Raw genomic sequence first — 14,453 nt, 5'->3', positions numbered from 1 at the left:
CACTTCACCCTTGTCCCCAGTGACCCTCACTCTGGTGAATGAATGATGAATGATAGGTGGTGGTCGGAGGGGCCATAGGCGCAAACTGGCAGCCACACTTCCGTCAGTCTACCCCAGGGCAGCTGTGGCTACAAATGTAGCTTACCACCACCAGGTGTGAATGAATGATGGGTTCTCACTTCTCTGTGAAGCGCTTTGGGTTTCTGGAAAAGCGCTATATAAATCTAATCCATTATTATTATTATTATTATTATTATTATTATTATTATAATTAGGATGCACTTTACAGTCAAACAGACGGTGTGTAATAGGTACAATACTTACATACTACTTACCTTCCCGCAGCCGAAAAGTCTGTGCTCGGCCACTTGTCGTGACGTAATGTTATCGTCTCTGAACTCAGGAAGCCCGATGCGAAAGAAGAAAAAAGGACGAGGAAGACAAGAAAGAACAAGACACCGGTAAGACTTTGCTATTTTGGGACCGTAATGGATACTTGCCATTGTAACTACTGCATGAAAAGCAACCTACCTTAATTTTAATGTAACATCCATCATACATGACAAAAGAGATGTGCTTAATGTTTTTAATTTGCTTTGTTACAACCATAGTCAGTGTACCAACATAAGAATAAGCTAGGATTTATTACAAAGAAAGTAAAAATATATGAATAGATAAAAACTAGCTCAACATACCCGTTCTTTCTCCAGGGTGCTTTGCTAAAATTGCTATGCCCTCCCACTCCTCAAATTGATTTCTCTTACACCAGTGATGAGGAAATTGTACATTGTAATTTTCTTACCTGGCTGTCAATAGTACCTTTTTTAGTAAACTACCGTAAATGTTAAATAGCCTGACATGTTTCATCTTTTGTTTTACATATTCACACTCACTGTCCACAGGAGTCACTTCTGGACATTTCATATTTTCAAATGAAGGGCCTTTGCTAATATCTATGAAACAAGTGCTCAACTGTTGCACTCTATGCATGCAAAATGTGCTTTATAAATTAACTCTTATTTTTGTGCCATCAACTTTAGTTTATGAGGAGGACAAAAATGAAAAAACCATGGCCGAGTCTGCGTCTACCTCATCAAAGCAGCTTGAGTCCACACCACTTACTAGTGCTGATGCAACAGAAGGTTGGAAGAATGTTCAAATAGAAACAATATGGTTTCATTCAATTAGTTTGATTTATTTTATCTATTTAAGAACCAAAGTTATTTTCTGTGTGTACATTGTAAATGTTTTATTTTGTGAATGCTATTTTCATCTTTTATGTTACATTTTGTATTAAGGTAATTTTCTTTTATTGTAATATTTGTATTTGATATAACTTATTCCATTTTGATAATATACATATGTTATATTTTTTATAAAAACATACTTGTTTTGAATAAAAGGGTTAAGACTGAAAACATCGGTGTGTGATGTGTGATTTTTTTGGTTTGGTCCACGCCAATGTTCTCTCTAAAATCTATGCAGTGCACAAAATCCAAATATAAATTTCAACCGAATCTCTAAACAAAATAAACACATAACAATCTAATCTGTACCGTTTTCAGCAGGTGGTCACAACAGATAAAACGAGACATTTTAAGGAGGAGAAAGAGGTGGTCTGCATCAATATTCAATTTATTGAACAAAACTGATTACTGTTAGCCGTAACCACACCAAAACAACATCAGCACAAAACTACTAGCTAGCAAAAATGTTCACTTTCTGTCATAACCACACCAAACCAAACAAACTATATGTCGTTTTGACAGCAACCGCTCTTTTTCATTCGCGCCAAAAGACGCAAACACTCTGCTCAGCTAGTGATGCGTTCATGGCCACAAAAACAGTCAAACAACTCCTACACCACACATAAACTCTGTTAGGTGGTTACAATGTGATACGGATCACACGCACCCAATTAATGTCATTAACAATAGTACATAATTTACATATTAATACTCTGACTTGTTGTGTGGTTAATCGTAAAAAAAGGAAACAAATTGGGTGTATTACACTAGGCACTGTCTAGAACACTAAGAAAACAAGAACATTGAAGGTGGCAATTAATGGGGTTGAGGGGCCCACATCGATACTCTTTCAGGTGCCCCAGAATTCCTAGCAACAGCCCTGACTTTGCGGCCTACATGCTAACCACTAGGCCACTGTGCGGCCTAACAGAAAGTCATGGAGCTATGAAATGAACCGCTATTCGTAATTATCATAAAACAGGTGTACAATGTAAAACAATCAGTCTAAATTAACATAATTAAGACTTTTTAAAATGTTTTCAGACACCCCAGCTAATTGGTGAGTTGTGAAAGTAACGTTCTTGTGTGTGAGTTGTACTGCTTTACCTTTCGATGTATAACTTCTTGAAAACCAGAGTCCTCTGCTTTGGATGTTTGTTTTTTGTCTATTGCTTTTTTCAGAGTTACACATTTCACCAAAAAATAGACATGATCTGCAAACACCCATGTGCTTTGCAGAAAATACTGGTTATCAGGAAGTTAATCATATTCGTTTCTCACATTTTAATCTCTAATTACTTGTTGAGGCTGTTGTAATGATTTTTACTGGTTGTGAGCAGGTGAAAGAAAAAGAGACATACTTTTTCAAATAGAACAAAAAGCAAAAGGATTAAAAAACAACATCTAGAGAGAAACACAGAATCAAAAATTTGAAAAACAAACATGACTTAGTGTGGGGCTGGCCAGGAGCAATGATACCCTTCAGGAAGATGTGACAAAAGCGAAGACAAAACAGAAAGCAAACAATGCATAAAGTAGCTCACATAGATGGTGGACATAATGAAGAAAGCCTATCAGGAACAGGAAGCAGACAGGATGCTTTAGGAAGCAGGACTAATTACTGATCCCACTCAATGCCAAAAGCCACCCTGTCGCCAAAGGGGAATGTATGTGTATGGTACAGTATATGGAGATTGCCATGGAACCTTATGTTGTGATGGGTTCTAATGTGTAATACTTATCTATTCAGTATTTAACATTTTGTTTGTACAACTTGGTTTGTCTGCATTTATTTACTTCAATATTACAAAATAACCCAAGCAATGTAAGTGTACTTACTTTACTTACTTAGGCCTTAGTATTCCCTGAGGAACATAGGCCGCCGACGAAAGCCTTCCATCCATTCCGGTCTTGTGCCCTTCGGTCGAGTTGTTGCTATGACAGCCCCTCAGCCCTCATCTCTTGTTCTGTGCTTCTTCTCCAGGTTGTTCTTGGTCTCCCTTTGTTTCTTTTTCCCTGTGGGTTCCATGTTAGTGCCTGTTTGGTGATTGATTTATTGGGTTTTCTGAGTGTGAGGCCTATCCAGCTTCACTTCCTTTTCCTGATTTGCAGTTCCACTGGTTCTTGTGTGGTGAGTTCCCACAGGTTGGCATTGGTGATGGTGTCTGGCCAGTAGACTCCTAGGACCCGACGGAGGCAACGGTTTACAAATGTCTAGTTTATTGAGTATGCTATTGGTGGTTTTCCATGTTTCTGACCCGCACAGCAGAATGGATTTGACATTTGAGTTAAATATTTTCGGTTTGGCTTTGAGATAAATGTTTTTTGCTCTCCATATTTTGTTTAGTATGTTGAATGATGTTCTTGCTTTCCCTATTCTGGATTTGACATCTTCATCTGCCCCTCCATCTACACTGATTATGCTCCCCAAGTATGTAAAACTGACTACCTCCTCTATTTGATTATGGTCTATTGTTATTGGTGTATTGTTCTTGTTATTGATACGCATGTACTTTGTTTTTTGTGAATTGATCTTAAGCCCAAGAAATGCAGCAGTTCTTTGTAGTTTTTGGGATTTGTCCTGCATCTGTTGGTGAGTGTGAGCCAGGAGAGCTAGATTGTCTGCAAAGTCTAGGTCCTCTAGTTGTTCGGTAAGGCTCCACTGTTTGCCGGTTTTGCTGTTTTTGGTTGTTTGGTTCATGGTCCAGTCAATACAGAGGAGGAAAAGGAAAGGTGAGAGCAGACATCCTTGCCGCACCCCAGTCAGGACCTCGAAGGCCTCCGATGGGCATCCGTCATGTAGGACACGACATCGCATCCCTTGGTAGGTGCTCTTGATGATGTTGATGAGCTTCGGTGGGATGCCATAGTGTGCCATCAGCTTCCACAGTGTCTCAATGTCGACACTGTCAAACGCCTTTTCAAAGTCTATGAAATTAATATATACCGGTGAGTTCCATTCCATGGATTGTTCTATTATAATCCTGAGGGAGGCAATTTGGTCAGCACAAGATCTTCCATTTCTGAAACCAGCCTGGTTTTCCCTCAGTTGTGCATCGACCAATTTTCGCATCCTTTCTAGTAGTATATGGTTGAGCACCTTCCCTGGTGTTGAGAGGAGCATAATTCCCCTGTAGTTTTTACACTCCATGAGGTCTCCTTTCTTGGGAATCTTTATGATGTTGCCATCTCTCCAGTCTGATGGGACTTTTTCTTCCTCCCAGATAGCTTGCATGAGATGGAAAAGCATGCTGGAGGATGTTTCGATATCTGCTTAGAGAGCTTCTGCTGGTAGCTCATCTGGCCCTTCTGCCTTTCCTGCTCTCAGGGCTTTGATGGCATTCCTGATTTACAGTTTGGTGGGGGGGGGGGTTGCAGTTTATTTCAAGCATGATTGGAGCTGGTGGAATATCTGCAGTCAGTTGAGGGGGCTCTCTATTGAGTAGGTCTCAAAAGTGATCTGTCCATCTCTGGAGTTGATCTTCCTTAGTTGTGAGGAGTGTACCATTTGTGTCTTTAATATGCATTTGGGCTTGTTTAAATTTGCCGGTGAGCTTCTTTGTGGTTAGATAGAGTTCTTTCAGATTATTCTTTCCTGCTGCTTCCTCAGCCTGCTGTGCTAAATCCTCGATGTACTTCTTTTTGTCCTTTCTGACACTTCTTCACATCCTTGTTTACTACTTCATATTCTTTGTGCTGCTGCCTTTCCTGCTATAGTTCTACATCTGTTAACTACCTCCTTTTTCTCCCTTCTCTCACTCACTTTCTTGTGGGTTTCTGTGGATAGCCAAGGCTTGTTTTTGGACTTTTTTCTCCCTACCACTTCTGCACAGGTCTCCTACCACGTGGTCTTCAAACCTTCCCAAATCCCTTCTACAGTTCCTGGTGCTTTTGTTGTCTGGTCCTGTAGTGCTTGAAACCGGTTGTGTAATGTGACTTGGTATAGTTCCAAAGTGCCTATATCTTGGAATTGTTGTTTGTTGAATTTGATCCTCCCTCCTCGTTGTTTCATGCATTTCAATTTCAACTGGAACCTTGCTATGACTAGGTGGTGGTCAGATGCAGCGTCGGCTCCTCTTCTCGCTCTGACATCAAGCAGTGAGCGCCTGAATTTCCGGCTAATGCAGATGTGATCAATCTGGTTTTCAGTTGTGTGGTTGGCAGAAACCCATGTTGCTTTGTGGATGTCCTTGTGTGGGAAAATTGAACCTCCAATAACCAAATTGTTGTCTGCACATGCTGTAGCAAACCTTTCTCCGTTTACATTAATTTTTCCAAGCCCTTGCGTTCCCATTATCAGCTCATAGCCATTGTTATTTCCTCCTATTTTCGCATTCATGTCCCCCATTAAGACCATGATGTCCTTTCCTTTCTTTTTCTGAAGAATGTGGTATAGAAGATTGTAAAAGTTGTCCTTTGTTTCATCCTCTGCATCGTTGGTAGGGGCATAGCATTGTACTACTTGAAGGTTTATTTTCTTATGCGTGGTATGGAATTTTGCAGTAATGATCCTTGAGTTGATGGGTTCCCAACTGATGAGGGCACTCTGAGCTTCTTTGGAGAGCATGGACCCTACACCCTCTGTATGTGGTGCAGAGTCTTCTGGGTGCCCTGAGTATAATATGGACTCACCACTGACCAGTTTAACCTGCCCCAACTGGAGCCATCTGGTTTCGCACGGACCCAGGAGAGATATTCTGTATCTCCTCATCTCTTCCGCTATAACTGCTGTCTTTCCTCCTGCATACATGGTCCTGACGTTCCATGTTGCGATGTTAGTGGAGTGTCTAGGAGTCAGAAGAATAGGACGCACTGTCTCCTTACAGTTTTCCGTGTGCATCGTCATTTTCTCTTTGGTTTGTGTAACCGAAGAGACTTCCTTTCCAAGACTTTTGGATTTTTTGGTTTTCGTCAACGTTTCTGTAGCAAGGAGTTTTATGGGTTGGGGTTGGTAGCCCCAAGCCTAACCTTCCACCATTTCTGGTTTCGGGAAGTTTTGGAGTTGACTTGTTAGTCCCCTTGCCTAGTCTATTGTCTTCCAGGTAATGGGTTACCGTCTCATACCATGTGAGACCAGACAGACATAGGGTCATGTACAAGCTGTCTCGGCACGTCAAGCCCAGCCAACTCCTGCTACTGTGTAGTGAGAGCCGAACCAGCCACAAGCAATGAAACTGTTGCAAGCCCACCCTACCAGCAGCGTGAGAATGTAAGTGTGGTAAGAAAGTAATTATGACATCATGTTTCAAAGACAGATTGTCAATGCATGAATGTGAAACGTGCGTGAGTGTGTGTGTTTGTGTGCATGCATGGTAGTCCTTTAAGGGCATATTTAAAACCATATTTTGAATGCCGTCTTTAATGTGTGAGTTCAATATGACAATCATCACCCTCTATTTAGTCCACAGAGAGTCAGTTCACATGATACACACCAACTCACCACGTCATATTTCAACACAAGGATGGGTTTACACCATCAAAATGCCTCTAAATGTTTTGCTACAGTGCTAATAGGGAGCCCAGAGACACACACAGCAGGTTTACTTTTCACACAGCGCTCCTCTGCAGCATTTGTCATCCACATGTCTGAAAACCTAAGCCCCGTCCTCCCACACACTCATGCTTTCAAACCTTCCATTTCCCCCTCTCACCTCAACACAAACACACACACACACACACACACCTGCCCCCAGTCGTCTACTGACCATGAGCTGGTAATAAGGTAATTTTGCAGAGTTTTCTCCTCTTTTCACTCTGCTATTGATTTGCCCTCCCTCAAACCACCCCTCTGTTCTCCACGATCCTCCTCCCCCCTTTGACAGGGCAAAGAATAATTGGAGGACCATTCAACAGCAAGGAGGTAGTGGACAGCATGGAGACCAGAGTCTTGTCTCACTCCTTAGACTTCTTACTGATGCCCATGACAAACTGCTTCCTCTGAGAAACCCCTTTGGCAATTAACACACACACACACAAACACACACACACACACACACATTACATTAGTGTCTTCCACATCACTTAACCAGTCTTGTTTCCAACTAAAAGGGCTTTGCAGAAACACTATGGCCTCAGCTCATCAGCCTTTCAACATAGTATATGCACTTACACACATGCGCACTCACCCCCCCCCCCCCCCCCACACACACACACATTGATCCATATGCGCCTTAGACCTCAGTCACTGATGCTTCTCTGCACTTTACCCAGCTACTGTAAAAGAAGGTAACTGACATATTCATTGTTGTGTGCTGTAATGCCACAGTACAGTCCTACCATAAGAGAGGGAAAAAAGATTAAAACGTCATAATGTAATTATACTTCGGTTTTTCTTATGTATATATAGGTCTGTCCGGCATCCTCCCCCACCATCAGAGCCAGCTCAGCATCAGGTGGTGATCGGTAGAAAGCTCTGCCCCTCTCTTCACCCGAGTGACCAAAACATGAGGGCGCAAATCCGATGACACAACTACAAAGTCAATCATAGAACTGCGGCCGAGGGTGTCCTGGTGCCAAGTGCACATATGGACACCCTTATGTTTGAACAATGTGTTTGTTATGGACAATCTGTGACGAGCACAAAAGTCCAATAACAAAGCACCACTTGGGTTCAGATCCGGGCGGTCTTTCTTCCCAATCACGCCTCTCCAGGTTTCACTGTCGTTGCCAACATGAGCGTTGAAGTCCCCCAGTAGAACAAGGGAATCACCCGAGGGAGCACTCTCCAGTACTCCCTCAAGGGAATCCAAAAAGAGTGGGTACTCTGAGATGCTGTTTGGTGCATAAGCACAAACAATAGTCAGGACCCGTCCCCCCACCCGAAGGCGGAGGGAAGCTACCCTCTCGTCTACTTGGTTAAAGTCCAACATGCAGGTTTTAAGCCGGGGGGCAACAAGAATTGACACCCCAGCCCGTCGCCTCTCATTACCGGCAACGCCAGAGTGGAAAAGAGTCCAGCCCCTCTCGAGAGAACTGGCTCCAGAGCCCTTGCTGTGCGTCGAAGTGAGTCCGACTATATCTAGCCTGAACTTCTCCACCTCGCGCACCAGCTCAGGCTCCTTCCCTTCCAGCGAGGTGACGTTCCACGTCCCAAGACCTACCTTATGTAGCCGAGGATCGGACCGCCAAATGCCCTGCGTTCGGCTGCCGCCCAGCTCACACTGCACCCAACCTCTATGACCCCTCCCATGAGTGGTGAGCCCATTAGAGGGGGGACCCACGTTGCCTCTTTGGGCTGAGCCCGGCCGGGCAGCTCGCCATCGTGCCCCACCTCCGGGCCTGGCTCCAGAGGGGCGCCCCGGTGACCCGCGTCCGGGCGAGGGAAATCTAGGTCCTCGAGTTTTCTTTTCATAAAGGTCTTTGAGCTGCTCTTTGTCTGATCCTAACACAGTTGTATCATCTGCAAATAATAATTACTTTAAGTCCTTTGTAACTTTACAAATGTCGTTTATATAGAGATTGAACAATTTTGGTCCAAATATTGATCCCTGAGGTACGCCCAAAAATATTTTCAGCTCTGTAGAAGTGTGTGCGCCTCTCTTCACATATTGCTTCCTGTTGGTTAAGTAGCTTCTTACCCAGTTCAAGACCAACAAATGCTTTTGTTAAATCCATAAACACTGCAGCAGCACATTTTTTGCTTTCTATTGTATTGGTTATCTTTTCCGTTATTTCGATTAATACCATTGATGTTGAGATGTTGGCTCTGTATCTGTATTGGTTGTCTGTGAGTGTTTAGTTTTTATTCATGAATTTTTTAAATCTGTTGTTAAACAGTTTTTCAATAATATTAGAAAATTGTGGAAGTAGAGAAACAGGTCTGTAGTTTGTAAACTGGTGTTTGTCTCCAGTCTTATAAATCGGTACGACTTTTTGTATTTTAATTTTACCTGAGAATTTGCCTGTTTGAAATGATAGGTTGCTGATATATGTTAAATGTTCTGAAATCTCTGCAATAACCTTTTTTTATCGTTTCCATATCAATTTTGTTGCAATCAGTTGAGGTCTTGGATTTACCTGTTTTCACAATATTTCTTATTTATTCTTTTGTCACTTCTTCGAGGAACATAGAGTTGGGGTTTCTATCTATGGTGTCATTCAAGCCCTCAACTGACTCGGGATCTGGAATATTTTCCTCCAGATTTGGTCGAATGTTCACAAAGTACTTATTGAAGCTTTCAGCTACTTTGTTCATATTGTAATTTTTTACATTTTCATCTAAGAAGCAGTTAGGAATCAGATAGTCCTTTATAGCAGTGGTCCCCAACTACCGGTCCGTGGATCGATTGGTACCATGCCGCACAAGAAAAAAGAAAATAAATAAATTAATTAATTAATTAAAAAAATAAAATTTTATATATATATATATATATATATATATATATATATATTATATATACAAATATTTTTTTTATTTTTTTTATTAAATCAACATAAAAAACACAAGATGCACTTACAATTAGTGCACCAACCCAAAAAACCTCCCTCCCCCATTTACACTCATTCGCACAAGAGGGTTGTTTCTTTCTGTTATTATTATTTCTGGTTCCTACATTATATATCAATATAGATCAATACAGTCTGCAGGGATACAGTCCGTAAGCACACATAATTTTATTTTTTTGTGACAAAAAAAACAAACATACACCCCGCCCACAACCCACCGGTCCGCGGGACGAATTTTCAAGCGTTGACCGGTCCGCAGTTACAAAAAGGTTGGGGACCACTGCTTTATAGCACCATGCTATTTAGCATGCCCCATGTTGCTCTCATATTGTTTTTGTTCTTGTCCAATAATTGACTAATATTATCTTCTACATGTTCGTAATATGCCATATAGCTTGTTCAGTGGTCAACAAAATAAACAAAACCAAAAACATCCATAAAATGTCAATTCTACAGAACAAAAGGGTTTAGGCTGAAGTTAAACACTTGCCTAACCCTATGAACCAAATCAATTACAAGATGTAGTAAAACCACGAGACCTCAGGCCCTGATCATGAGCTTCATAGACATGTAAACACTTTTTACATTTCCTTTACACAACATATTACAAATACAACTTGTACACTGTACACATATATACACAGTAAATACATAGACCAACAATTATGTAATATCCATGTACACTCATACATGTAAGTTCAACATTTGTACCAATAATATACTATATGCAAACACTTATATTGCCATTAATATTTATATACCACATTTAATTTTTGTTGTTACTATTGATTAACTAGCGGTGTTTATTCTAGAGCGATATATTTTTCTAAGACATGGGTGTCAAACTCTGGCCCGCTGTGTAATTTCATTTGGCCCTTGAGGCAATATCAAATTAACACTAGAGCTGGCCCGCCGATTATATACAGTGGCAGTGCCGCGGTAACACCGCATTCACCGCTAATTCTCATACTTGCCAACCCTCCCGGGAGACTTTAACATTTCAGTGCCCCTCCCAGCTGTTGTCACGTCCGCTTATCATCCAGTCCAAGGTGCCGGCCCTGTCACATAATGTGTGAGGCTTCTGCATGCACCAACACAAGTGAATGTGTGCATACTTGATCAACAGCCATACAGGTCACACTGAGGGTGGCCGTATAAACAAGTTTAACACTGTTACAAATATGCGCCACACTGTGAACCCACACCAAACAAGAATGACAACACATTTCGAGAGAACATCCGCACTGTAACACAACATAAACACAACAGAACAAATACCCAAAACCCTTTGCAGCACTAACTCTTCCGGGACGCTATAAGGTGTGTGTGTGTTTGTGTGGTGTGTGGGGGCTGGAGGGTATATTTTGTAGCGTCCCGGAAGAGTTATTGCTGCAAAGGGTTCTGGGTATTTGTTCTGTTGTGTTTATGTTGTGTTACTGTACGGATGTTCTCCCGAAATGTGTTTGTCATTCTTGTTTGGTGTGGATTCAAAGTGTGGCGCATATTTGTAACAGTGTTTAACTTGTTTATACGACCACCCTCAGTGTAACCTGTATGACTGTTGATCAAGTATGCGTGTGCATTCACGTGTGTGTGCGTGCAGAAGCCGCACATATCTTGTGACTGGGCCGGCACGTTGTTAGAATGGATGAAAAGCGGACGTGACGACAGCTCTTAGAGGACGTTAAAGGCAGTGCCTTTAAGGCACGCACGCCCCCAAGACTGTGGTCCGGGTGGCATAAGAGAGAATGGTTGCCCCGGGGAGATTTTTGGGAGGGGAAATTCCCGGGAAATTCAGGAGGGTTGGCAAGTATGCTCTACCGCCGTGTGCGCAGTTTGCAGAAAAACTCAGTGTACTCGGCGCTGAGTTAAGCTGGCGATTTGGCGACTTCGATGGTCAGAAATGTAGATTTGAACTGCTTAGTAATCCCTTCGCAGTTGATGTGGAAAAAGCACCAATTAACCTCCAAATGGAGCTGATTGAACTCCAGTGTGATGACACGCTGAAGTCAAAGTATGATGCTGTTGGCGCCGCACAGTTTCCACAATTCATCCCTGACACAATGCCTCAGCTCCGCACCCAAGCTGCTCAATTGCTCTCCGTGTTCGGCAGCACTTATCTATGTGAGCAACTTTTCTCCTCAATGAAGATGAGGAAAACGTCTCACAGGATACGTCTGACTGATGAACACCTTCATTCGATAATGAAGGTTGCCTCAGCTCAAAGCCTGAGCCTTAATATACATTAATGAACTAGCATCCAAGAAAAGATGGCAGGTATCTGGCTGGGGCACATCAGATTAGATCAGTGTGTTGCAAACTGAGCAATTTAAAGTCCTAAATGGTTGGTTTATTCATTATTTTATTTTCAAATTTATTAGCCTGTGGAAAAAGTTAATGTTGATATTTACCTCAGAAGGCTGCAAATAGAAAAGAGGCATTCAATTTTTATTTAAATTGTATTTGATATCCCATTGATATTTTTTTAATTATTATTATTTGAAACTCGATTTTGCATGTCACTATAAAGTTATATAAGCCTTGCTTGTTCAATATTCAATGCAAAACTTGCTTGGGTCCCTATTAAAAGGTTAATTTGTTCAACCTTGGCCCACGGCTTTGTTCAGTTTTAAATTTTGGCCCACTCTGTATTTAAGTTTGACACCCCTGTTCTAAGACATTGGTGTTAAAGTTTGTTTTAAAATTGTGTTAATTAAACTGGAACATTTTAGGCATCATCCAGTCTGTTCCACAGATGAACTCCCTGACAGACACACATCTGAGAGCATTTTGATTTACATAGTTTTTAATTTTATATAACATACTAATAATTTTTGCCATCTTTGTCCTGAGTATAATTATGTGCAGATTCCAATTTAGTTTGTCATCTATATACCAGTACATTTCTAAAACAAATGTTGAATATAACCTTTCTACTTCCATATCAGCACTTTTTATGTGACATGGTATGTTAATTTTCTTATTTCCAAAAATTATTTATTTTGTTTTATTTAAATTAATTGATAGTTTATTAGCATCAAACCATTGCTTTAGAATTAGGAGGTCACTTTCTACGGTCTCTAGGAGCTGGCCAAGGTCTTACCCAGAACAGTACAGGCTTGTATCATCAGCGAAGAGAATACAGTTTATTAAAAAAATATATATATATTTTACAGATGTTATTAATAATAATATACAATATAAACCATTTTGGTCCCACTACAGAGCCTTGTGGAACTCCATGTGTTATGATCTTTTTATCCGAATCTACATTGTTCATATGCACATACTGTTCTTTGTCACTACCAACTAATGTGTCAACCAATCATGAGCAAGACCTCTGACACCATACCTCTGCATTTTGTTTAAAAGTAATGTGTGATCGGTGGTGTCAAAATCCTTGCTCAGGTCAATGAAAACGCTAACAGTGAACTCCTTATCAATTGCAGTGGTTACCTCCTCAACTAATTCCATCACTGCAATAGAAGTGGACCTGTTTGATCAAAAACATATTTTTGTTTACTTAGCAAGCGATGCTCATAAATTAAACAGTCTAATTTTGATACAAATATATTTTTCTAGAATTTTTGAAAGTTGTGGGAGTAAATAAATAGGCCTATAGTTGGTAAACTGATGCTCATCTCCACTTTTGAAGATGGGAATAACTTTTGCCATTTTCATTGGAAGGACACCTTTTATAAAATAAATATTACAAATATGTGAAGGGAACAGCTACTGTATATAATCAACAATTTATTTGATCAGAGGTGTCTATCAAAGCATGCAGTCTGTTCACTTCTTGTTTTTCGAGGAATTTACCATTTCTGTGATTTCACTTTTATGAACAAGAGAAATGAAAAACGATTTTTAGTTGTTTTGAATGATTTGTTTATTAAAGGGGAACTACACTTTTCTTTAGGAATTTAGCCTATCGTTCACAATCTTTATAAAAGACAAGAAGACAAAGGGTTTGTTTTTTTCACTTTCTAACATATATAAATCTGCTCGTTCTACATAGCTAGCAATGCAGCTAATGGAAGCAATCAATTTGACCTCTAAATCACTTTAAAAATGCATAAAAAAAAACGTCAACAATAATTAATTTACGTTCCTTAACCCTTATAATAACCTAGCTGTCGTGACATTGGTATTGTAAGAGCGAACAATGAGGAACTCTTTTTCTAGCGTACTAACACATTGGCATGTTTTGGAAAGAAATAAGCTAGCTTCTACAACAACACCCAACGCTTTTGAGTTGGTCATGCACAACACTGCGATACTACACCAATCTGTACTGACTGAAAAACATGAACAATCATATTACAGTATCTGGAAAGTATTAGCCCACATTCCATGTTTTGTTTGTACACAGCTGAGCTAGCCAGCGTATGTACTGTAGTTGTACTAACATACATGGCGTGCTGCATGTATCATGATCGATATGAAGTGTGACTCACTTGATGGACAGTTGTTTGTCTGGTCCAGCTCGTCGGGGACGTTTCCTGTTGATTTTGGGTAAGCAATCCTTTTATGTCGAAATAGCTTGTCTCCAAGTTCCATATTTATAGCGTCAAAATCGCTTTCACCTCACTCTCATGGCTTCTGTATGCTCCAACGTCTCACTCTTCCTTCATGCTTGCTTCTTTAAGCAGCAGTATATTTAGCTTCAAAAGTATAAGAATGTGAATCCTAATTTGTCCAAAAATAGTCGTCTTCATTGTCTGTTACCAAGTCTGCCATTATTAGAAAACACTTGTGTTT

At 40.7% G+C, this 14,453-nt stretch overlaps 1 protein-coding gene across 4 annotated transcripts in view; it reads left to right on the top strand.

Moving 5' to 3' along the window:
- Nucleotides 1–14,453, top strand: part of ttc7a (tetratricopeptide repeat domain 7A) — a 131,534-nt gene that overhangs the window by 51,207 nt on the left and 65,874 nt on the right. The window contains exons 17-18 of one of the 4 annotated variants that reach the window (XM_062058815.1): nt 404–461; nt 1,041–1,430. The exons of the other annotated variants lie outside the window; for them this stretch is intronic. Of the exons in view, the coding sequence (XP_061914799.1) occupies nt 404–461; nt 1,041–1,163 (181 nt within the window). The 3' untranslated portion in view covers nt 1,164–1,430. Of the gene's footprint in view, nt 1–403; nt 462–1,040; nt 1,431–14,453 lie in introns of those variants that run through there. 4 annotated transcript variants of the gene reach the window in all.

Source organism: Entelurus aequoreus, linkage group LG09 (genome assembly GCF_033978785.1).
Source record: "Entelurus aequoreus isolate RoL-2023_Sb linkage group LG09, RoL_Eaeq_v1.1, whole genome shotgun sequence".
NCBI lineage: Eukaryota > Metazoa > Chordata > Actinopteri > Syngnathiformes > Syngnathidae > Entelurus > Entelurus aequoreus.
This window is presented reverse-complemented; position numbering and strand designations above follow the sequence as displayed.